The sequence below is a fragment of the Vitis vinifera genome, chromosome 4 (assembly GCF_030704535.1).
Source record: "Vitis vinifera cultivar Pinot Noir 40024 chromosome 4, ASM3070453v1".
NCBI classification, from domain to species: domain Eukaryota; kingdom Viridiplantae; phylum Streptophyta; class Magnoliopsida; order Vitales; family Vitaceae; genus Vitis; species Vitis vinifera.
Window position 1 is genome coordinate 3,354,056 of NC_081808.1, and position 26,524 is coordinate 3,380,579.

Consider the following 26,524-nt stretch of genomic DNA (forward strand, 5'->3'; position numbering starts at 1 on the left):
CCATAACAAAGTGATTTGGGCCCGATCCCCATTTCGGTTCACACTTTGGAACCCTTGGTACATCCTTTATATATTTGGTACATCCTTCAAAAAATTTGGTACATCCTTCATTAAATTTGGTACATCTGATCCGACAGATTCCGAGACCCCCATTTCAAAATGGATGATCCATAATTGCTTTTAGAAACCCATAACAAAGTGATTTGGGGCCGATCCCCACTTCGGAACGCATATTTAGACCTTTCGTACATCCTTAACAAAATTTGGTACATCCGAGCTTAGTGATTTCGGGACCCTTTTCTCACCGTGGATGAGCCATTATTTCATTTAAAAACCCATAACAAAGTGATTTGGGCCCGATCCCCACTTCGGTTCACACATTGGAACCCTTGGTACATCCTTTACAAAATTTGGTACATCCTTCACAAAATTTGGTACATTTTTCACAAAATTTGGTACATCCTTCATTAAATTTGGTACATCCGATCCGACAGATTCTGAGGCCCCCATTTTAACATGGATGGTCCATAATTACTTTTAGAAACCCATAACAAAGTGATTTGGGGCCGATCCCCAATTCGGAACGCATTTTTAGACCCTTGGTACATCCTTAACAAAATTTAGTACATCTGAGCTTAGTGATTCCGGGACCCTCTTCTGACCATGGATGAGCCACTATTTCATTTAAAAACCCATAACAAAGTGATTTGGGCCCGATCCCCACTTCGGTTCACATTTTGGAACCCTTGGTACATCCTTTACAAAATTTGGTACATCCTTCACAAAATTTGGTACATCTGATCCGACAGATTCCGAGACCCCCATTTCAAAATGGATGGTCCATAATTGCTTTTAGAAACCCATAAAAAAGTGATTTGGGGCCGATCCCCACTTCGGAACGCATTTTTAGACCCTTCGTATATCCTTAACAAAATTTGATACATCCGAGCTTAGTGATTCCGGGACCCTCTTCTGACCATGGATGAGCCACTATTTCATTTAAAAACCCATAACAAAGTGATTTGGGCCCGATCCCCACTTCGGTTCACACATTGGAACCCTTGGTACATCCTTTACAAAATTTGGTACATCCTTCACAAAATTTGGTACATCCTTCACAAAATTTGATACATCCTTCATTAAATTTGGTACATCCGATCCGACAGATTCTGAGGCCCCCATTTTAACATGGATGGTCCATAATTACTTTTAGAAACCCATAACAAAGTGATTTGGGGCCGATCCCCAATTCGGAACGCATTTTTAGACCCTTGGTACATCCTTAACAAAATTTGGTACATCCGAGCTTAGTGATTCCGGGACCCTCTTCTGACCATGGATGAGCCACTATTTCATTTAAAAACCCATAACAAAGTGATTTGGGCCCGATCCCCACTTCGGTTCACACTTTGGAACCCTTGGTACATCCTTTACAAAATTTGGTACATCCTTCACAAAATTTGGTACATCCTTCATTAAATTTGGTACATCTGATCCGACAGATTCCGAGACCCCCATTTCAAAATGGATGGTCCATAATTTCTTTTAGAAGCCCATAAAAAAGTGATTTGGGGCCGATCCCCACTTCGGAACGCATTTTTAGACCCTTCGTATATCCTTAACAAAATTTGGTACATCCGAGCTTAGTGATTCCGGGACCCTCTTCTGACCATGGATGAGCCACTATTTCATTTAAAAACCCATAACAAAGTGATTTGGGCCCGATCTCCACTTCGGTTCACACATTGGAATTACAAAATTTGGTACATCCTTCACAAAATTTGGTACATCCTTCACAAAATTTGGTACATCCTTCATTAAATTTGGTACATCCGATCCGAAAGATTCTGAGGCCCCCATTTTAACATGGATGGTCCATAATTACTTTTAGAAACCCATAACAAAGTGATTTGGGGCCGATCCCCAATTCGGAACGCATTTTTAGACCCTTGGTACATCCTTAACAAAATTTGGTACATCCGAGCTTAGTGATTCCAGGACCCTCTTCTGACCATGGATGAGCCACTATTTCATTTAAAAACCCATAACAAAGTGATTTGGGCCCGATCCCCACTTCGGTTCACACTTTGGAACCCTTGGTACATCCTTTACAAAATTTGGTACATCCTTCACAAAATTTGGTACATCCTTCATTAAATTTGGTACATCTGATCCGACAGATTCCGAGACCCCCATTTCAAAATGGATGGTCCATAATTGCTTTTAGAAGCCCATAAAAAAGTGATTTGGGGCCGATCCCCACTTCGGAACGCATTTTTAGACCCTTCGTATATCCTTAACAAAATTTGGTACATCCGAGCTTAGTGATTCCGGGACCCTCTTCTGACCATGGATTAGCCACTATTTCATTTAAAAACCCATAACAAAGTGATTTGGGCCCGATCTCCACTTCGGTTCACACATTGGAATTACAAAATTTGGTACATCCTTCACAAAATTTGGTACATCCTTCACAAAATTTGGTACATCCTTCATTAAATTTGGTACATCCGATCCGACAGATTCTGAGGCCCCCATTTTAACATGGATGGTCCATAATTACTTTTAGAAACCCATAACAAAGTGATTTGGGGCCGATCCCCAATTCGGAACGCATTTTTAGACCCTTGGTACATCCTTAACAAAATTTGGTACATCCCAGCTTAGTGATTCCGGGACCCTCTTCTGACCATGGATGAGCCACTATTTCATTTAAAAACCCATAACAAAGTGATTTGGGCCCGATCCCCACTTCGGTTCACACTTTGGAACCCTTGGTACATCCTTTACAAAATTTGGTACATTCTTCACAAAATTTGGTACATCCTTCATTAAATTTGGTATATCCGATCCGACAGATTCCAAGACTCCCATTTCAACATGGATGGTCCATAATTGCTTTTAGAAACCCTTAACAAAGTGATTTAGGGCCGATCCCCACTTCGCAACGCATTTTTAGACCCTTCGTACATCCTTAACAAAATTTGGTATATCCGAGCTTAGTGATTCCGGGACCCTCTTCTGCCCATGGATGAGCCACTATTTCATTTGAAAACCCATAACAAAGTGATTTGGGCCCGATCCCCACTTCGGTTCACACTTTGGAACCCTTGGTACATCCTTTACAAAATTTGGTAAAGCCTTCACAAAATTTGGTACATCCTTCATTAAATTTGGTACATCCGATCCAACAGATTCCGAGACCCCCATTTCAACATTGATGGTCCATAATTTATTTTAGAAACCCATAACAAAGTGATTGGGAGTCGATCCTCACTTAGAAATGCATTTTCAGACTCTCGGTACATTCTTCACAAAAGTTGGTACATTCTTCATTAAATTTGGTGCATCCGAGCCTAGTGATTTCGGGACCCCCTTTTGACCATGGGTGAGCCACTATTTCATTTAGAAACCCATAACAAAGTGATTTGGGGCTGATCCCCACTTCGGTTCGCACTTTGGAACTCTTGGTACATCCTTAACAAAATTTGGTACATTTTTAATTAAATTTGGTACATCCTTCATTAAATATGGTACATCGGATCCGATAGATTCCGAGACCCCCATTTCAACATGGATGGACCATAATTGCTTTTAGAAACCCATAACAAAATGATTGGGTGTCGATCCCCACTTCGTGACTCATTTTTGGACCTTTAGTACATCTTTCATTAAATTTGGTGCATCGGAGCTTAATGATTCTGGGACCTTCTTCTGACCATGGATGAGCCACTATTTCATTTAAAAACCCATAACAAAGTGATTTGGGTCTGATCCCCACTTCGGTTCACACTTTGGAACCCTTGGTACATCCTTTACAAAATTTGGTAAATCCTTCACAAAATTTGGTACATCCTTCATTAAATTTGGTACATCCGATCCGACAGATTCCGAGACCACCATTTCAATATGGATGGTCCATAATTTCTTTTAGAAACCCATAACAAAGTGATTTGGGACCGATCCCCACTTCACAACGCATTTTTGGACCCTTCGTACATCCTTAACAAAATTTGGTACATCCGAGCTTAGTGATTCCGGGACCCTCTTCTGCCCATGGATGAGCCACTATTTCATTTAAAAACCCATAACAAAGTGATTTGGGCACGATCCCTACTTTTGTTCACACTTTGGAACCCTTGGTACATCCTCTACAAAATTTGGTACATCCTTCACAAAATTTGGTACATCCTTCATTAAATTTGGTAGATCCGATCCAAAAGATTCCGAGACCACCATTTCAACATGGATGGTCCATAATTGCTTTTAGAAACCCATAACAAAGTGATTTGGGGCCGATCCCCACTTCGGAACGCATTTTTAGACCCTTCGTACATCCTTAACAAAATTTGGTACATCTGAGCTTAGTGATTCCGTGGCCCTCTTCTGACCATGGATGAGCCACTATTTCATTTAAAAACCCATAACAAAGTGATTTGGGCTCGATCCGCACTTCGGTTCACACTTTGGAACCCTTGGTACATCGTTAAGAAAATTTTGTACATCCTTCACAAAATTTGGTACATCCTTCATTAAATTTGGTACATCCGATCCGACAGATTCCGAGACCCCATTTCAACATGGATGGTCCATAATTTCTTTTAGAAACCCATAACAAAGTGATTGGGAGTCGATCCTCACTTCGAAATGCATTTTCGAACCCTCGGTACATTCTTCAGAAAATTTGGTACATCCTTCATTAAATTTGGTACATCCGAGCCTAGTGATTTAGGGGACCCCCTTTTGACAATGGATGTGCCACTATTTCATTTATAAACCCATAACAAAGTGATTTGGAGCCGATCCCCACTTCGGATCGCACTTTGGAACCCTTGGTACATCCTTAACAAAATTTGGTACATTCTTAATTAAATTTGGTACATCCTTCATTAAATTTGGTACATCTGATCCGATAGATTCCGAGACCCCCATTTCAACATGGATGGTCCATATTTGCTTTTGGAAACCCATAACAAAGTAATTCGGGGTCCATCCCCACTTCGTGACTCATTTTCGGACCCTTAGTACATCCTTCATTAAATTTGGTACATCCGAGCTTAGTAATTTCGGAACCCTCTTCTGACCATGGATGAGCCACTATTTCATTTAAAAACCCATAACAAAGTGATTTGGGTCTGATCCCCACTTCGGTTCACACTTTGGAACCCTTGGTACATCCTTTACAATATTTGGTACATCCTTCAGAAAATTTGGTACATCCTTCACAAAATTTGGTACATCCTTCATTAAATTTGGTACATCCGATCCGAAAGATTCCGAGGCCCCCATTTCAACATGGATGGTCCATAATTACTTTTAGAAACCCATAAACAAGTGATTTGGGGCCGATCCCCAATTCGGAACGCATTTTTAGACCCTTCGTACATTCTTAACAAAATTTGGTACATACGAGCTTAGTGATTCCGGGACCCTCTTCTGACCATGGATGAGCCACTATTTCATTTTAAAACCCATAACAAAGTGATTTGTCCCCGATCCCCACTTCGAATCACACTTTGGAACCCTTGGTACATCATTTACAAAATTTGGTACATCATTCACAAAATTTGGTACACCCTTCATTAAATTTGGTATATCCAATCCGATAGATTCCGAGAGCCCCATTTCAACATGTATGGTCCATAATTGCTTTTAGAAACCCATAACAAACTAATTTGGGGCCGATCCCCACTTAAGAAACCATTTGTAGACCCTTCGTACATCCATAACAAAATTTGGTACATCCGAGCTTAGTGATTCCAGGACCCTCTTCTGACCATGGATGAGCCACTATTTCATTTAAAAACCCATAATAAAGTGATTTGGGCCCGATCCCCACTTCGATTAACACTTTGGAACCCGTGGTACATCCTTAACAAAATTTGGTACATCCTTCACAAAATTTGGTACATCCTTCATTAAATTTGGTACATCCGATCCAACAGATTCCGAGACCCCCATTTCAACATGGATGGTCCATAATTTCTTTTAGAAACCCATAACAAAGTGATTGGGAGTCGATCCTCACTTCGAAATGCATTTTTGGATCCTCGGTACATTCTTCACAAAATTTGGTACATCCTTCATTAAATTTGGTACATCCGAGCCTAGTGATTTCGGGACACCCTTTTGACCATGGGTGAGCCACTATTTCATTTAGAAACCCATAACAAAGTGATTTGGGGCCGATCCCCACTTTGGATCGCACTTTGGAACCCTTGGTAGATCCTTAACAAAATTTGGTACATTCTTAATTAAATTTGGTACATCCTTCATTAAATATGGTACATCTGATCCGATAGATTCCGAGACCCCCATTTCAACATGGATGGTCCATAATTTCTTTTAGAAACCCATAACAAAGTGATTGGGTGTCGATCCCCACTTCGTGACTCATTTTTGGACCCTTAGTACATCTTTAATTAAATTTCGTACATCCGAGCTTAGTGATTCCGGGACCTTCTTCTGACCATGGATGAGCCACTATATCATTTAAAAACCTATAACAAAGTGATTTGGGCCCGATCCCCACTTCGGTTCACACTTTAGAACCCTTGGCACATCCTTTACAAAATTTGGTACATCCTTCAGAAAATTTGGTACATTCTTCATTAAATTTGGTACATCCGATCCGACAGATTCCGAGACCCCCATTTCAACATGGATGGTCCATAATTGCTTTTAGAAACCCATAACAAAGTGATTTGGGCCCGATCCCCACTTCGGTTCACACTTTGGAACCCTTGGTACATCCTTTACAAAATTTGGTACATCCTTCACAAAATTTGGTACATCCTTCATTAAATTTGGTACATCCGATACGACAAATTGCGAGACCCCCATTTCAACATGGATGGTCCATAATTGCTTTTAGAAACCCATTACAAAGTGATTATGGGCCGATCCCCACTTCGGAACGCATTTTTAGACCCTTCGTACATCTTTAACAAAATTTGGTACATCCCAGCTTAGTGATTCCGGGACCCTCTTCTGACCATGGATGAGCCACTATTTCATTTAAAAACCAATAACAAAGTGATTTGGGCCCGATCCTTACTTCGGTTCACACTTTGGAACCCTTGGTACATCCTTTACAAAATTTGGTACATCCTTCACAAAATTTGGTACATCCTTCATTAAATTTGGTACATCCGATCCGACATATTCCGAGACCCCCATTTCAACATGGATGGTCCATATTTGCTTTTAGAAACCCATAACAAAGTGATTTGGGGCCGATGCCCACTTCGGAACGCATTTTTAGACCCTTCGTACATCCTTAATAAAATTTGGCACATTCGAGCTTAGTGATTCCGGGACCCTCTTCTGACCATGGATGAGCCACTATTTCATTTAAAAACCCATAATAAAGTGATTTGGGCCCGATCCCCACTTCGATTCAAACTTTGGAACCCTTGTTACATCCTTAACAAAATTTCCTACATCCTTCCCAAAATTTGGTACATCCTTCATTAAATTTGGTACATCCGATCCAACAGATTCCGAGACCCCCATTTCAACATTGATGGTCCATAATTTATTTTAGAAACCCATAACAAAGTGATTGGGAGTCGATCCTCACTTAGAAATGCATTTTCAGACTCTCGGTACATTCTTCACAAAAGTTGGTACATTCTTCATTAAATTTGGTGCATCCGAGCCTAGTGATTTCGGGACCCCCTTTTGACCATGGGTGAGCCACTATTTCATTTAGAAACCCATAACAAAGTGATTTGGGGCTGATCCCCACTTCGGTTCGCACTTTGGAACTCTTGGTACATCCTTAACAAAATTTGGTACATTTTTAATTAAATTTGGTACATCCTTCATTAAATATGGTACATCGGATCCGATAGATTCCGAGACCCCCATTTCAACATGGATGGACCATAATTGCTTTTAGAAACCCATAACAAAATGATTGGGTGTCGATCCCCACTTCGTGACTCATTTTTGGACCTTTAGTACATCTTTCATTAAATTTGGTGCATCGGAGCTTAATGATTCTGGGACCTTCTTCTGACCATGGATGAGCCACTATTTCATTTAAAAACCCATAACAAAGTGATTTGGGTCTGATCCCCACTTCGGTTCACACTTTGGAACCCTTGGTACATCCTTTACAAAATTTGGTATATGCTTCACAAAATTTGGTACATCCTTCATTAAATTTGGTACATCCGATCCGACAGATTCCGAGACCCCCATTTCAACATGGATGGTCCATAATTGCATTTAGAAACCCATAACAAAGTGATTTGGGGACGATCCTCACTTCGGAACGCATTTTTAGACCTTTCGTACATCCTTAATAAAATTTGGTACATCCGAGATTAGTGATTCCGAGACCCTCTTCTGACCATGGATGAGCCACTATTTCATTTAAAACCCCATAATAAAGTGATTTGGGACCGATCCCCACTTTGGAACCCTTGGTACATCCTTAACAACATTTGGTACACACTTCACAAAATTTGGTACATCCTTAATTAAATTTGGTACATCCGATCCAACAGATTCCGAGACCCCCATTTCAACATGGATGGTCCATAATTTCTTTTAGAAACCCATAACAAAGTGATTGGGAGTCGATCCTCACTTCGAAATGCATTTTCGGACCCTCGGTACATTCTTCACAACATTTGGTACATCCTTCATTAAATTTGGTACATCCGAGCCTAGTGATTTCGGGACCCCCTTTTGACCATGGGCGAGCCACTATTTCATTTAGAAACCCATAACAAAGTTATTTGGGGCCAATCCCCACTTTGGTTCGCATTTTGGAACCCTTGGTACATCCATAACAAAATTTGGTACATTCTTAATTAAATTTGGTACATCCTTCATTAAATTTGGTACATCCGATCCAACAGATTTTGAGACCCCCATTTCAACATGGATGGTCCATCATTGCTTTTAGAAACCCATAACAAAGTTATGTGGGCCCGATCCCCACTTCGGATCGCACTTTGGAACCATTGGTACATCCTTCACAAAATTTGGTACATCCTTAATTAAATTTGGTACATCCTTCTTTAAATTTGGTACATGCGATCCGATGTATTCCGACACGCCCATTTCAACATGGATGGTCCATAATTGCTTTTAGAAACCCATAACAAAGTGATTTGGGGCTGATCCCCACTTCTGAACGCATTTTTAGACCCTTGGTACGTCCTTAACAACATTTGGTACATCCGAGCTTAGTGATTCCGGGACCCTCTTCTGACCATGGATGAGCCACTATTTGATTTAAAAACCCATAACAAAGTGATTTGGGTCGGATCCCCACTTCGGTTTACACTTTGGAACCATTGGTACATCATTTAAAAAATTTGGTACATCATTCACAAAATTTGGTACATCCTTCATTAAATTTGGTACATCCGATCCGACAGATTCTGAGACCCCACTTTCAACATGGATGGTCCATAATTGCTTTTAGAAACCCATAACAAAGTGATTTAGGGCCGATCCCCACTTCGGAACGCATTTTTCGACCCTTTGTACATCCTTAATAAAATTTGGTACATCCGAGCTTAGTGATTCGGGGACCCTCTTCTGACCATGGATGAACCACTATTTCATTTAAAAACCCATAATAAAGTGATTATGGCCCGATCCCCACTTCGGTTCACACTTTGGAACCCTTGGTACATCCTTAACAAAATTTGGTACATCCTTGACAAAATTTGGTACATCCTTCATTAAATTTGGTACATCCGATCCAACAGATTCCGAGACCCCCATTTCAACATGGATGGTCCATAATTTCTTTTAGAAACCCATAACAAAGTGATTGGGAGTCGATCCTCACTTCGAAATGCATTTTCGGACCCTCGGTACATTCTTCACAAAATTTGGTACATCCTTCATTAAATTTGGTACATCCGAGCCTAGTGATTTCGGGACACCCTTTTGACCATGGGTGAGCCACTATTTCATTTAGAAACCCATAACAAAGTGATTTGGGGCTGATCCCCACTTTGGAACGCATTTTTAGACCCTTCGTACATCCTTAACAAAATTTGGTACATCCGAGGTTAGTGATTCCGGGACCCTCTTCTCACCATGGATGAGCCACTATTTCATTTAAAAACCCATAACAAAGTGATTTGGGCCCGATCCCCACTTCGGTTCACACTTTGGAACCCTTGGTATATTCTTTACAAAATTTGGTACATCCTTCACAAAATTTGGTACATCCATCATTAAATTTGGTACATCCGATCCGACAGATTCTGAGACCCCCATTTCAACATGGATGGTCCATAATTGCTTTTAGAAACCCATTACAGAGTGATTTGGGGCCGATCCCCACTTCGGAACGCATTTTTAGACCTTTCGTACATCTTTAACAAAATTTGGTACATCCCAGCTTAGTAATTCCGGGACCCTCTTCTGACCATGGATGAGCCACTATTTCATTTAAAAACCCATAACAAAGTGATTTGGGCCCGATCCTCACTTTGGTTCACACTTTGGAACCCTTGGTACATCCTTTACAAAATTTGGTACATCCTTCATAAAATTTGGTACATCCTTCATTAAATTTGGGACATCCGATCCGACAGATTCTGAGACCCCCATTTCAACATGGATGGTCCATAATTGCTTTTAGAAACCCATAACAAAGTGATTTGGGGCCGATCCCCACTTCGGAACGCATTTTTAGACCCTTCGTACATCCTTAATAAAATTTGGTGCATTCGAGCTTAGTGATTCCGGGACCCTCTTCTGACCATGGATGAGCCACTATTTCATTTAAAAACCTATAATAAAGTGATTTGGACCCGATCCCCACTTCGGTTCACACTTTGGAACCCTTGGTACATCCTTAACAAAATTTCCTACATCCTTCCCAAAATTTGGTACATCCTTCATTAAATTTGGTACATCCGATCCAACAGATTCCGAGACCCCCATTTCAACATGGATGATTTATAATTTATTTTAGAAACCCATAACAAAGTGATTGGGAGTCGATCCTCACTTCGAAATGCATTTTCAGACCCTCGGTACATTCTTCACAAAATTTGGTACATTCTTCATTAAATTTGGTGCATCCGAGCCTAGTGATTTCGGGACCCCCTTTTGACCATGGGTGAGCCACTATTTCATTAAGAAACCCATAACAAAGTGATTTGGGGCTGATCCCCACTTCGGTTCGCACTTTGGAACCCTTGGTACATCCTTAACAAAATTTGGTACATTCTTAATTAAATTTGGTACATCCTTCATTAAATATGGTACATCTGATCCGATAGATTCCGAGACCCCCATTTCAACATGGATGGTCCATAATTGCTTTTAGAAACCCATAACAAAGTGATTGGGTGTCGATCCCCACTTCGTGACTCATTTTTGGACCCTTAGTACATCTTTCATTAAATTTGGTACATCCGAGCTTAGTGATTCCGGGACCTTCTTCTGACCATGGATGAGCCATTATTTCATTTAAAAACCCATAACAAAGTGATTTGGGCCTGATCCCCACTTCGGTTCACACTTTGGTACCCTTGGTACATCCTTTACAAAATTTGGTACATGCTTCACAAAATTTGGTACATCCTTCATTAAATTTGGTACATCCGATCCGACAGATTCCGAGACCCCCATTTCAACATGGATGGTCCATAATTGCATTTAGAAACCCATAACAAAGTGATTTGGGGCCGATCCTCACTTCGGAACGCATTTTTAGACCCTTCGTACATCCTTAATAAAATTTGGTACATCTGAGCTTAGTGATTCCGGGACCCTCTTCTGACCATGGATGAGCCACTATTTCATTTGAAAACCAATAACAAAGTGATTTGGGCCCGATCCCCACTTTGATTCACACTTTGGAACCTTTGGTACATCGTTAACAAAATTTGGTACATCTTTCACAAAATTTGGTACATCCTTCATTAAATTTGGTACATCCGATCCGACAGATTCCGAGACCCCCATTTCAACATGGATGATCCATAATTTCTTTTAGAAACCCATAACAAAGTGATTGGGAGTCAATCCTCACTTCGAAATGCATTTTCGGACACTCGGTACATTCTTCACAAAATTTGGTACATCCTTCATTAAATTTGGTACATCCGAGCCTAGTGATTTTAGGACCCCCTTTTGACGATGGATGAGCCACTATTTCATTTATAAACCCATAACAAAGTGATTTGGGGCCGATCCCGACTTCGGATCGCACTTTGGAACCCTTGGTACATCCTTAACAAAATTTGGTACATTCTTAATTAAATTTGGTACATCCTTCATTAAATTTAGTACATCCGATCCGATAGATTCCGAGACCCCCATTTCAACATGGATGGTCCATAATTGCTTTTAGAAACCCATAACAAAGTGATTGGGGGTCGATCCCGACTTCGTGACTCATTTTCGGACCCTTAGTACATCCTTCATTAAATTTGGTATATCCGAGTTTAGTGATTCCGGGACCCTCTTCTGACCATGGATGAGCCACTATTTCATTTAAAAACCCATAACAAAGTGATTTGGGCCCGATCCCACTTCGGTTCACACTTTGGAACCCTTGGTACATCCTTTACAAAATTTGGTACATCCTTCACAAAATTTGGTACATCCTTTATTAAATTTGGTACATCTGATCCGACAGATTCCGAGACCCCCATTTCAACATGGATGGTCCATAATTGCTTTTAGAAACCCATAACAAAGTGATTTGGGGCCGATCCCCACTTCGGAACGCATTTTTAGATCCTTGGTACATCCTTAATAAAATTTGGTACATTCGAGCTTAGTGATTCCGAGACCCTCTTCTGACCATGGATGAGCCACTATTTCATTTAAAAACCCATAACAAAGTGATATGGGCCCGATCCTTACTTCGGTTCACACTTTGGAACCCTTGGTACATCCTTAACAAAATTTGGTACATCCTTCACAAAATTTAGTACATCCGATCCGATAGATTCCGAGACCAGTATTTCAACATGGATGGTCCATGATTTCTTTAAGAAACCCATAACAAAGTGATTGGGAGTCGATCCTCACTTCGAAACGTATTTTCGGACCCTCGGTACATTCTTCACAAAATTTGGTACATCCTTCATTAAATTTGGTACATCCGAGCCTAGTGATTTTGGGACGCCCTTTTGACCATGGATGAGCCACTATTTAATTTAGAAACCCATAACAAAGTGATATGGGGCCGATCCCTACTTCGGATCGCACTTTGGAACCATTGGTACATCCTTCACAAAATTTGGTACATCCTTAATTAAATTTGATACATCCTTCATTAAATTTGGTACATCTGATCCGATGTATTCCGAGACCCCCATTTCAACATGGACGGTCCATAATTGCTTTTAGAAACCCATAACAAAGTGATTTGGGGCCGATCCCCACTTCGGAACTCATTTTTAGACCCTTGGTACATCCTTAACAACATTTGGTACATCCGAGCTTAGTGATTCCGGGACCCTCTTCTGACCATGGATGAGCCACTATTTCATTTAAAAACCCATAACAAAGTGATTTGGGCCCGATCCCCACTTCGGTTCACACTTTGGAACCCTTGTACATCCTTAAACATTTTATAGAATTATTATCAAATACAATATGAGAATTATTATTAAAAACATTTTTGACTTTTTTAATACTTGAAAGATAAAAATTTTGAAATATTAAAAGTACTCCTTAAAGTCACAACCAAATGGATCTTTTGAATATATTAAACAATGATTTTAAAAAACTCTTTTAACCTTAAAAACATTTTAAAACAAAATTAAGTGTTTGAAAAATTTTATCAAATATTTTTAAAAATCTTAAAAATTACTTATAATATGAAAAAATTAGATTTTTTTTAAGAAACCTTTATTATTAATTTCTCATCCATTTTTTTTGTTTTTGTTTTTGACAAGAAATCATTTCTAAGTACGGGGATTCCCACACATTTTCACAATATTTGAATAAGGGATTGGCAGTTAGCGTGGGTCCTATAGTTGATTGCTATTTTAAGATCGGCCCATTATCTTCCTCAATTACTCCATTTTATATTTTTCTATTTTTGAAAGAATCTTTACAGATCTTCAATAATTAATGAGAAGTACTATCTTCCTCATCCCATTCCTCCCCCTCTCACTCTCTTTACGTCTTTAAAGTAAGTGGTAGGGTTGGCTTTTTTGAGTTAGAGTTGGTACAATAAAAAGGGAAATGGAATTATTGCCTTTTCATCCAGATGAGCAGCCACAATCATTTACTTCAAAAGAATCAAAACATCTCCCTTTTGCAGTGAAAGACATGTGAAATTCATTGAGTTTGAATTTCAATAAATTTGAATTGAATTTGAATTTGAATTTACCAATTCAAGGTAATGGGGCAGTCGTCAAAAGTGGATTTTAAGACAATAAGTTTGAAGAAGTTTATGTTTGGGTATCAAAAAATTAAACCAAAAATGGAAGGGAAGGAAAAAAAAATAATTTAAAATTAATAAATTATATTTATATATTTTTTTAAAAAGTATTCTACTTATTTTCTTTTATTACATAAAAATAAAAAATAATTTATAAATTTATAAATTTTTAATTAGTAAAATGATGCCTATAATTGCAAAACAACATTGATTATATTGTTACAAATTTTGTATTCAAAATAAAATTGGATGTCATTCATGAGTTTGGTAGTGGTTTTAAAATTTTTTTTTTTTATATTTATAACATATGAAGATTTTTATTTTTTAAATATTCAAAATATTAAAAATATTTCATAAAATTATTATCAAACGGATAGTGGTTGTGAAAAACGTTTTTATCTTTTGTAATATTTAAAAGATAAATTTTTTGAAATGTTAAAAATATTAAAAGTATTTCGTACAATCACTATTAAACGAGTTATTAGAGTGTGTTTGAGAGCCCATTTGATAGTAATTTTATGAAGCGCTTCTAACCCTTTTAACACTTGAAATTTTTTATCATTCAAGTGTTATAAATACTATAAACATTTTATAGAATTATTATCAAATACAATATGAGAATTATTATTAAAAACATTTTTGGTTTTTTTAATACTTGAAAGATAAAAATTTTGAAATATTAAAAGCACTCCTTAAAATCACAACCAAATGGATCTTTAGAATATATTAAACAATGATTTTAAAAAACACTTTTAACCTTAAAAACATTTTAAAACAAAATTAAGTGTTTGAAAAATTTTATCAAATATTTTTAAAAATCTTAAAAATTACTTATAATATTTTATCAATTATTTTCTTAATACTTTTTTCTTCTTTATGGTATTAAATATGATCATAAGAAATAAATTATCAGTGCCGCCGACTGCAGATAATCTTCTCAATTTTCTTAAAGCTATGTTTAAAAAATTGTAGAAGGAAAGAGTAAGCGAAAAAAATAAAATAAAATTTAAATTAATAAATTATTTTATATGTGTCTTTAAATTAAATTAATTTATTTTTATTTATTATATAAGCATTAAATAATTTTAAAATAGATAGTTTTTTTTAATTAATTTTAATTATATTTGATTTTTTTTTATAATGAAATGAAAACCCTTTCTTTTAGTATTTGTTTTTTTTCTTTAGTATTTTTTAGAAACTAAATATAGCCTTAGGTTTTTTTATTTATTTATTAAGTTTATTTTTTTTTTATTAACTAAATTGAGCTCTTAATTAATAATGAAAGCATTTTCTTAATAATGAGCTCTTAATAATACCAATAAAAAAATTTCATCCAATTTAAAGTTGAAGGTAATATCTCGAATGGTCAAAGTAATACATGTATCGTTGAAATATAGTATTTATATATTCAAAATTAATACCTCAATTGAAAAGTATTCAAAATCTTAATTATTTTCTAAAAAATGTATTAAATTTAAATTTTTTAAAATTGGGTTTTTATTTTCTGATTTGTGCAAGAGCACACACTTTTCATCTTTTTTTATTTATATATTTATTTATTATTTTTTATTTTAACTGTTGAATAAGACTTAACAAGAGTGGATGAATGTCTATCAGATTCAGATAAGGATGATGGCACAAGCCGACTAAAACGAAAGAGTTAAGCATGTGAGTGCCACCAGGCCTGCAAGGAATGGTAGGTCCCAAAATATCCAAGAAATCTCTATATATAGAAACCAATACACTTCACGTCTTTCCATGCGACTCGCAAGCTTCTTGTCTCAGTTGCAAACAGGTACAAAAATGATGCTGCAGTTGCCACAAACCACAAATGAAGCTATGTTAAATATTTAAAATATTGCAGTTCCAAATGGGGTGTTCGGGATAAAATATTTTAATGTGAGATCGAATAACCTAAAAGAAAGGATGTTGCCACTGAGTCTAGAGAAGTGATCCTTCACAGCTTTGGGCATGGGAGTATGAGGCAAAACCAACTTCCAGTAACCCTCATAAGGTAGAGAAGCATGGCTTACTACCACCACCACCACCACCACTGAGTCAACTTGACGAGTGTTCTCACTCCATCCTCTTCCCATTCTGGCTTTTCTTTCGGTAAGTCCACATCTTTTTCCTCTTCATTTTTGTTATGAATATTGTCAATCAAATATTCTTTCAGTTGTGTTATTGTTATTAATGCAACTTAATTGCAGGTGGTGGTGGTAGTAAGCCATGCTTCTCTACCTTCTGAAGGTTACTGGAAGTTGGTTTTGTCTCATACTCCCATGCCCAAAGCTGTGAAGGATCACTTGCAGCCTGGTTTGTTTCAATACATCTCTAGACTCAGTGGCAACATCCTTTCTTTTAGGTTATTCAATCTCACATTAAGCTCATAATTTTTCTTTGTCATTGCTGAATTTGCAAATTCAAGGCGTAACTTCTTTCAATGCTTCTGCTGCCAGATGTTTTGGGATTCACAATCAGTTCAACAAAATCCCTCAACCATTCCATGCAAAGCAGGCTCAAGATGGCTTAAATATAGGTAACTTCTTCTTGCAAACAGATCTGCACCCAGGTACAAAAATGATGCTGCAGTTGCCACAAAGTACAAATGAAGGTATGTTCTTGCCTTGTCAAGTTGCTGACTCCATATCCTTTTCATCTAAGAAGTTACCCAAAATTTTGAACCGGCTTTCAGTGAAGGAAAAATCTGCAGAAGCTGAGCTGATGAAGAAGGAGATAGAAGAGCTAGTGTGAGGAGGCTGCCATGGATGGAGAATCTAGGTTCTGTGCAACATCATTAGAGTCCCTAATCGATTTCAGCACTTCAAAGCTCGGAAGAAATGTGAATGTGCTGACGAATGAGGTCAAAACGGGAAGCCAAGAGTATGAATTTGGAGTGGGAATGAAGAAGGTTGCAGACAAATCAGTGGTGTGCCATAAGATGAACTACCCATATGCTGTTTTCTATTGCCATACCTTCACTAAGACACGAACTTACATGATTCCATTGGTGGGTGCTGATGGAAGCAAAGCTAAAGCCATGGCAGCTTGTCACAGTGATACATCAGCTTGGCACCCACAGCATGTGGCTTTCCAAGTGCTCAAAATTAAGCCAGGAACGGTCGCAGTCTATCATTTCCTTCACAACAATGCCATGGTCTGGATTCCAAAGTAAGAATCAGCCTCAAGCCTCAAGCCCAGTTGCATTATCAGTTCCATCTTAAAGCTGTTTGTAGTATGAATGGTTCGAATAAATGCAGGTTCGAGGATTAATGTGTGTAGTGTGCAATTGATGCTATGTATTCATCAATGTTTCCAGGTTGATTAATTAAGGAGTATTATGGTATATATATATATATATGTTGTGTGCAATAGTCCTCAGCAAAGCAATTAGCCAATATTTTTTTTTTATATTAATTCCAATCATATGAAATATTGGAAATAACCTTCACTGTTTCATATATGGCCGGAGAAAGAATTGAATAAGATTAATGTTGTTGTGCCCTGAAGCCAAACAATACATGTGTAATATGGGCCATAAATTTAAAAATACACAAATTTATAATTAATTTTAATAATATGTGATAAACCCATATTCTTTAATATTTTTTTTAGAATCAAACATAACTTAAATGATTATTACTACACCTACACAAGTGAGTGAAAAAACTCTTACAGACAAAACTAAATACAGAGAAACAGTTTGGAGATAAGGTTGCCAATTGCCAACTTGCCATCAAAGCCATTGCATCTTCTTTTATTACAACAAAAATAGAAAAACGTGACATGTTTGTAGGATGAGTCATTATCAAGGGTTTCCTCGTGACAAGAAAACAAAAGAGACTAAAAAACAAAACAAAAAAGCTTTGCTTCTGTGGCACTATTTCAGTACCGAGTTCACGGGACCATGTGCAGAGACTGAGCAATCCTTCAATTGCTCTCCAACTCCAACACCACCCATCTGAGATAAACCCCGGGAATTTTCCGTATGAGTTTCTCCAAATTGGCCTGATAAAAGGGCATTTTCATTTTCATCTTTAGAAGGCAAATTAATCTCCAATGTCAAATTTCTTTTAACTGGGCCTTTTCCTGCTGATGAACCACGAGCAGTGGAATTATCATCCGGAGAAGTTACCAAATAGTTGTCTAAGGTGCCCTTGCTACTGGGAGAACCATCGACTGCTCTTTTTGAATCTTTTTCGATTCTTCCAGTCTTCAAACCAGGAGATAGCAGTTTCCTTTTCTTTGAAGAAAAAAACTGCATACAGAAACCAATTACAGGCCAACAACGAATGCAAATTACTTCAAATTTGAACAAGAAAGGCGAAAATCTCTGTAACCCTACCACATGAAAATTTTCATAAAATTGCCTCATCAAAAATAGAAGATTCGTTGCATGTTTTACCAAGAACAATGCAACAAAGATGAAATTTTGAAGAGAAAATGAATGCCGAAAGAGATCTATGGTTTTGGGAGAGAGTATTGATGAGAAAAAAATTACCTGATCGATGCGAATCCGAGGCCATGATAGAAGCGAAGTTTCAGGCGATCTACGGAACCCTAGTTTTTGGCCCCGCACATACAAGCTCGCAAAAGGAAGTCACTCAAGAGGTTTGAATTTTCCGGAATGACCGCCAACAAGTGCCATGTGCACAGGAAAGGCAGATGACAATGGACCCAAACCCGGCCCATTAATCCCTGGGGCTCGGGCTGGCCCAAATCTTTAGACGGCTGTATTTTCCTTTACGATTGAAAAATACGACTAATTCAAGACGTAACAATATAAAGGAAAACCTACATAAAAATCACCTTTGCAGGCACAGAGTATTGGCCCAAAAGAATCTATTGCCGACCCAATTCTTAGATTAGCAAGCTGAATTTCATGTGAGTTTAATTAACCTAATTGGAGTTGGTCTAATCTAATCCGCAATCTTACCTTGTTATGAATCAAAATATTATAGGCAAGCCAACTAGGTATATCGTTATCAATCTTAAGACTACGTATATTTAGGGTTTAGAGTTTATGATTTATAGTTTATGGTTCACAATAGACAATTCATGGTTAATAAGTTAATAACTAATAGCATGATAATTTTGAGATTTATGGTAATATAGTTTAGTGTGTTTTCTAGATATCTTGTAATCATCATGTTCCATTGTTGACAACCTTTCATTGTTAACAACACAATATCTTTTTCATCAAACTTTTTTGTTAGTATAGGAACTCTAGGGTCAAGTTGATTATGGACAAGCTTAGTAACTCCTTGTCTAATTGGTTGCAATCACACGGACCACATAGCTTTTTTTTATAAGAATCCTACTCACAAAGAGTAGTGCAATGTCCAACTACCCTTGGCAATGAAGTTAGTGAGGGTTAGATGGAAAAAAAAAGGGATGATTAGAAAAGGATTGGCTCTAGTATTCCCTTTCTCCTAGGAAATAAAGTGGATGAGTTCAAGGTGGTTTTATAGATAGAAATGAACAGGCTACTTAATACTGTGGTTGAAGATCTTTATGTAGGATAATCTAATCATAGTTGTTCAGTTATCTTTATTTGGACCATTATGGTTTTTCAAGTGGCATGTAAATCTCTATGCAAAGGGCACCATTGGTTACTTAAAACTGGTATGATATATTATGATAGAATCTTTAAAAGCATGCCATGATATAACAAATGTAAAGTTTATTATTTATTTAATAATATCTCAATTGAACTTTTTTATATCTTTGTTTTATGCATTATACTTTATGAGTATCCTGACTTGCATCTCTTTTATGAGTATCCTGACTTGCATCTCTTGTATCGTACATAACTTAGGTGGATTGGGAGTTGTATAAAAAAAATCCAAGTCATGGGTTCCTTGCAAGTTGATGATTTGTTTACAATTAATTTGTGAACTTAGGCAATCTATTTGAGATTGTAATGCATTACCTCTTAGTTGGAGAAATAACTAGTCTTGGACATCGAGATAAGACTCTCATGATAAGTGCACTACTGTGTGCAGTTACACATTAGACGAAATCTACAGTGAATCATGATGTAAGTTCACAGAAGTATGAGATAATCATGACTTCACCAAATTGTTATGATACATTGTCTCTTAACCTTAAGAGAATATTGAGTTTTTGCATTCGTAGTGGCTTTGACCAACTATTAAGATCCTAAAGTGATCATATATTCCTTATGAATTGGGTTACTGTTGATGAAAGCCAACATCAACAAGTATTATTAATAGAGGTACCATGATATCTCATGGACTTTGAGACAGTGTGTCCCCTTAGGTAGTTCTAAGAAAGTGTATTTAGGTAAACTATAATCATAGTAGTTTTTTAAGTAGAATTTGAGATAAACTCTTAGTGAGCTAGGACATGTCAATTGATTACACAATAGGAAAATTTATAACTCAAGAATGGTAGAGGTGATTTTGAGAGGCTAATAGTTTTTACCTTACTAGATTATGAATACTAATTCATGAGAAAACTATGTATAGTGGAGCAGGTTACGGATATGACTTAGTGTCTTGTTGTAATATACATAGGACATTGAAGTACAATTGACTTTTTATAGCGGGATGTTGAGTCATCTTCAAAATTTGATTATGAGGGAGCTAGTATTGTCCTATAAGTCCCATCGATCCTTATTTAAGCTCATATACCTCAATGACTATATTTATAATGATTGGATTGATTCTTGGTTCACTTATATACATAAGGGTATTTTGATAACTATGTAAGGTTATATAAGAATAAGTGAAAGACATTTCTAAATTGTGACGAAAGGCTTCCCATGTTTAGGAATGAATCTATTGCATTTGAAGATTGAGATATTGTGGGATATTGAGTTGGAAAGATGGACGAATCAAGAATTTGTAATCAATTTTACTTCATAAATTGAGAATGACATATTAATTCTCACTTGCCGTGTGTTGAAATTAGTTTTAAATAGCATATAAAGGTAATTTATTGTATTTAAATTTATTTTTCATATTTTTTTCTTCTTTATTTTTTTTATTTGTATTTTGTCTAATTTTTTAAATCAATTTATTATTTTTATTTTTAATTAATGAATTAATTAATTAATTAATTAATTAATTATTCTTGAAATAAGTGATGGTCCTTTCATGTTATCCATTATTGTGATCACAAGTTCTCTTGTGTCCTCAATCAATATTTTTTTAATCAAAATATTTGTAAAAATGTTAGTAATGAATTACTTAAAAAATTAAGTGTTATAATAATTATTTAAAAAATATAACTATGTTTTGTTCTTAGAATATATTAAATAAAAAAATACTGAAAAAAATGATTTTCTCATATTTGATTTTCTTACAAAAAAAATATGAAAATATAAAATATTATTAAAATTAGTTTTCAAATTATTTAATTTTTATATGAAAGACTTATAAAATAAATTTGAAAACGTGTATTAAAATAATTTATTAATTATATATATATATATATATATATATATATATATTTTTATCTTCTTTCGTTTTTTTTCTTTTTCTTTTATTTACTTTTCCTCTTTATTTGAAAAAGTGTATAAAAAATGAAGTATTCATTTTTTATTTTATTTTATTTTTTACTATTTTAAGTTTTAAAATTTTAAAATCAATTTTAAATATTTTAAATATATAATGTATACTTTTTGTATAAAAAGTTTTAATTTTTATACAAAATTTGATTATTTTATAATTTAAAAACAAAAATAGGAAAGATATCCTAGGACACTTATTATGTTAATTTTTAAATAAAAATATAAACATGGAATTATCGTCTATAGATTTTGTTACTTTTAGTTTTTAGTTTTTTTCAAAGTAAATAGACTAGAAATGATTCATTGAACCCTACTATCGATGCCCATCATTCCATCCATGCCAGAGTGGCCGTGAAATAAATTCTTGGTGCCGCCGGACATCAACAATCATGACACTTAATTTAATTTGTTAGGTTTTTGTCAATTTTCATGATCACTTTCGCTAGTTTAACAAGGGTCTCCAAAAAGCCCGCGGCCCACGGCCCGGCCCGACCTGAGCCCATTTCTGGATGGGATGAGCCATGGGCCCAAATTTAGGCCTAGCCCGGCCCAGTGGGCTGGCCCGCCCGTAGGCCCGCCACTTAAAATATATATATATATATATATATATTCAAGAAATAGAAAATGCTACATTAATAAAAATATTTATTGCTAACTATTTTATTCATTGAATGTATACATTACATTTGAAAATGTGGGAAAAGTTTACATCACTACAAAATAAATACATCTCAACTAGGTTGACACTTACTTATTTGTCAATCATTTGTACTTTTCAACCATAAAAATAAAAATAAAAATATGACATACATTTAGTAAAATATTTTAATCATTATCTCTTGGCGATGATGGCGAACTATCGCAAATCCATGAAGATCTTGAAGATTTTAGTTTTTCTATATCGACAAACATATTTTCTTCTTGAATAGAATCAAATATCCTTTTATCTGCTATTGCCTAGTCTTTCCCACATATATTTGCTTCAATAGAATCCGACACTAAGCTGCATCGTTTATCACTAACTACTCTTCCACCTGTACTAAAAGTAGCTTCTGATGCAATTGTACTCACAGGAACTGTTAGTACATCACGAGCAATGATAGAAAGTACAGAATATTTGTGTTGTTGTGATTTCCACCATATTAAAATATCAAAATCTTCATCATCTTCAAATGAAATTAAATCAATATTAAGATATCTATCTAAATCAGTTGTGTTGTTTGGAGAACTATTTGTTGTCTTCTTTCGACTTTTTAACATTTCTAGAGCTCCTTTATAAAAAGATGAAGAGCTTGTAGATGTAGGTGGTAATTTAATAGAACTAATATCATCACCATATTTTTCTTTATAATAGTTATATAAATTATATAATAATGAATTTATTTCATTTTTAATTTCTTCAATTTTTATTTGGTCATTAAAATAAATAATTGTTAACCATTCATTCAAAGCTTCAAATTTCAATCTAGGGTCCGCAATTAAACCAAGATAAAAAATTAAAGGTATTTCTCCCCAGTATTTTCTAAATTTTTCTATCATTGCAAATATTGCATCATTAAATATATCCAAATTTAAATATTTTGAAGTACAATAAAAATATTAGTTATTTGCATGACAACTCGGTTTGAAGATGGATGATATACACTACAAAAATTTGGTGGCTAGTTACACAAAAAAGGGTCAGCTCAATTGGTGGCTAGCTCTTCTTGAATGCTTATGGATTCATAAGGGAAAGGGTTCGAATCCCCTTCCCTTCAAAACTTAAAAGTATTTTAATTTTTACCCAATACCCACCCAAGCCCGCCCAGCCCGTCCAGCTTGAGGGCCCATAGGCTGGGCCACGGGCCTTAGATTTACCAAGGGCCCGGCCCGACCAGCCCGTTGACCAGTCAACGGGCTCAGTGGCCCGCCCGGGTTGGGCCATGGGCCTTACTCCTCCGGGCTGGCCAGCCCGGTCCGGCCCGTTGGAGACCCTCAGTTTTCATTTTGACGTAAATTTGATGATTAAGATAGAAATTTAACATTGGGAAAAATAGCCATTAAAGAATTATTTGAAAAACATTTTTTCCAATTTTTTTATTGAATAAAATGTTATCAAAATCATTGCAAAAAATGTTTTTCATTAATATCAAATATTAATTAATTAATTAATTTTTTAATATGATAATATTGTATGAAAATGACATACTCTAATACTTCAATATAGTGTGGTGATATATTTTTTCTTCTTCTGATTAAGATTTTATCATTTTTGGACAAGTTTCACTTCTTTTCCAATACTCCAATACTCTCAAACTAATCGGATGCTTCAACCCTATAAGATTAGGGGAGAGGATGACCCTCGACATCCTTTGTGTAACACAATAAAACTAATTCAAGTTCATAATATGATATTTTATATATTATTTTTATAAATATTTGAAGATAATATTTGAGAATGTAAGTTTAGTAAATTATGTACATACGGTGTGAAATTAAAAGGATATTATTTTCATTCTTAAACAAATAGATACTTTATAAAACATAAATTGACTGCTTTGTTGTTTTTACTCGTGAAAGTAAGACCAGCCAAGCAGTGGTGGTTGAGGGGTCACATGATTGGTGATAAAATTGTTTATATCCACATTTACAAAAACCTATTCTTGAGAAGGGATCTTCAGGACACTCATGTGCTAGTTTAATTATCTCGTTGTAATGGAACTTACATGAATAAATGAACTTGGTGGCATGCATGCAGGTGATGGTGGTAGTAATCCATGCCTCTCTACCTGCTGAGGATTACTGGAAGTTGGCTTTGCCTCGCACTCCCATGCCTAAAGCTATACTAGATCTGTTGCAGTCCAGTTAGTTTCATTAAATCTCTACCCTCCTCTTCTGCAACATCTTTTACTGATTCTAATTATGGTCTCCTATCATAGAATTAAACTGCAGAGTAAAGATTGTTCTTTATAACTATTTGCTTTATTTCTTGAAAATTATTTGTCTAGACTAACATTTCTAACTCTTCTTTGTAATTGCTGTACTTGCAAATTCAACAGAAGGTCTAAGTTCTGTCGATGCTTCTACTGCCTCTTGTACTATTCACATCCACTTCGATAAATTCTCTCAACCCGCGGGAGAAGAGGCTCAAGTAGATGACTCAAAAATAGGTAACTTCTTGGAAACAGACCTGCATCCAGGTAAAAAATGAAGATGAACTTGGCCACAACTACAAATGGAGCTGTTTTCTTGCCTCATCAAGTTGCTGAATCCATACCCTTTTCATCCAACAAGCTACCTGAAATCTTGAACCGGTTTTCCCTGAAAGAAAAATCCACAGAAGCCGAGATAATAAAGGAGCTAGAGGAATGCGAGGAGCCTGCCATGGAAGGAGAAGCAAAGTACTGTACAACATCATTAGAGTCCCTAATCGATTTCAGCACTTCAAAGCTTGGAAGAAATGTGAATGTGCAGGCGAATGAGGTCAAAACGGGGAGCCAGGAGTATGAGTTTGGAGTGGGAATGGAGAAGCTTGCCGACAAATCAGTGGTGTGCTATAAGATGAACTACCCATATGCTGTTTTCTACTGCCATACATTCACTAAGACACGGACTTACATGATTCCGTTGGTGGGTGCTGATGGAAGCAAAGCTAAAGCCATGTCAGCTTGTCATAGTGACAGATCAGCTTGGCACCCAAAACATGTGGCCTTCAAAGTGCTCAATGTTAAGCCAGGAACAGTCCCTGTCTGCCATTTCGTTCACAACAATGCCATGGTCTGGATTCCAAAATAGCCTGATGATGAAATCAACGGAAATATTTAATCCTCAACCACAGTTGCATTGTTCCACGTAATAGTCGTTTCTAGTATCAATGGTGTGGTTTGAACAAATGCAGGTTAATTTGAGAAGAATGTAGTGTGGAATGCTATTCATCAATCTTTCCCGGTTGATTAAAGGAATATTGTATATATTGTTGTGTGGCATAATATTCAGTAATTAATGAATCACTATGAATTATCCTAGTGTATATATTGTAGTTTATCCTAGTGTATATATTGTAGTTGTGCAAATGATCCTATTTATATTTTTAAAAATTAATTTTAAAATTTGAATTAGTAATTTTTTTAAATCTTAATTTTTAAAATGATTTCAACCCTTTTAACCAAATATTTTATGTTAAAAATTATTATTAGTATATATATATATATATATATTAGAAATCCCTATTTTACTTTAACAAATATCTTATCAGGCTTTTTTTAACTTACACATCTAGTTCAAAAAATAATTATTAAAAAATGGTAGTTTGGAAAAAAAAAAATTTAAAATATGATAGTTACAAAACTATTAATAAATTTTGAATACTTTTTGTTCATTTATGACATTTTTCATAATTTCATAAAATTAAATTTATGTTGAAGGTGTCTCTTCAAAAGACACTTTTTTCATAATTTTTTTATTAGTTATACACGTTAAAAACAAATTGAAGTTATACTAAAAAATATAATTTCCACAATGTCATAGAATCAAATTTATACCAAAGGTGTCTCTTGAAGAGATATCTTCCACAATTTTCATATTAGCCATATAGTGAAAAAAAAAACTGTATTTAA

The 26,524-nt window shown here is 35.9% G+C and overlaps 1 protein-coding gene, 1 long non-coding RNA gene and 1 pseudogene across 2 annotated transcripts; 2 read left to right on the plus strand and 1 right to left on the minus strand.

The window, feature by feature from the left end:
* The first annotated feature begins 16,155 nt into the window (after window positions 1-16,155).
* On the plus strand, window positions 16,156-17,744 carry LOC100852625 (BURP domain protein RD22). The gene is given in 5 exon segments (XM_059736203.1): window positions 16,156-16,187; window positions 16,451-16,504; window positions 16,603-16,708; window positions 16,821-17,137; window positions 17,139-17,744. Coding segments are annotated over 3 exon segments (780 nt in total). The 5' UTR covers window positions 16,156-16,187; window positions 16,451-16,504; window positions 16,603-16,674; the 3' UTR covers window positions 17,568-17,744.
* Window positions 17,745-18,122: 378 nt separating this feature from the next.
* Window positions 18,123-19,219, minus strand: LOC109122493 (uncharacterized). Its single transcript, XR_002029901.2, has 2 exons — window positions 18,894-19,219; window positions 18,123-18,650 (listed from the first exon to the last, which is right to left on the minus strand). It is a non-coding gene; the product is annotated as an uncharacterized LOC109122493 (long non-coding RNA).
* Window positions 19,220-24,481: 5,262 nt separating this feature from the next.
* LOC100261144 (BURP domain-containing protein 3-like) lies at window positions 24,482-25,933 on the plus strand (annotated as a pseudogene).
* The last annotated feature ends 591 nt before the right edge of the window (window positions 25,934-26,524 follow it).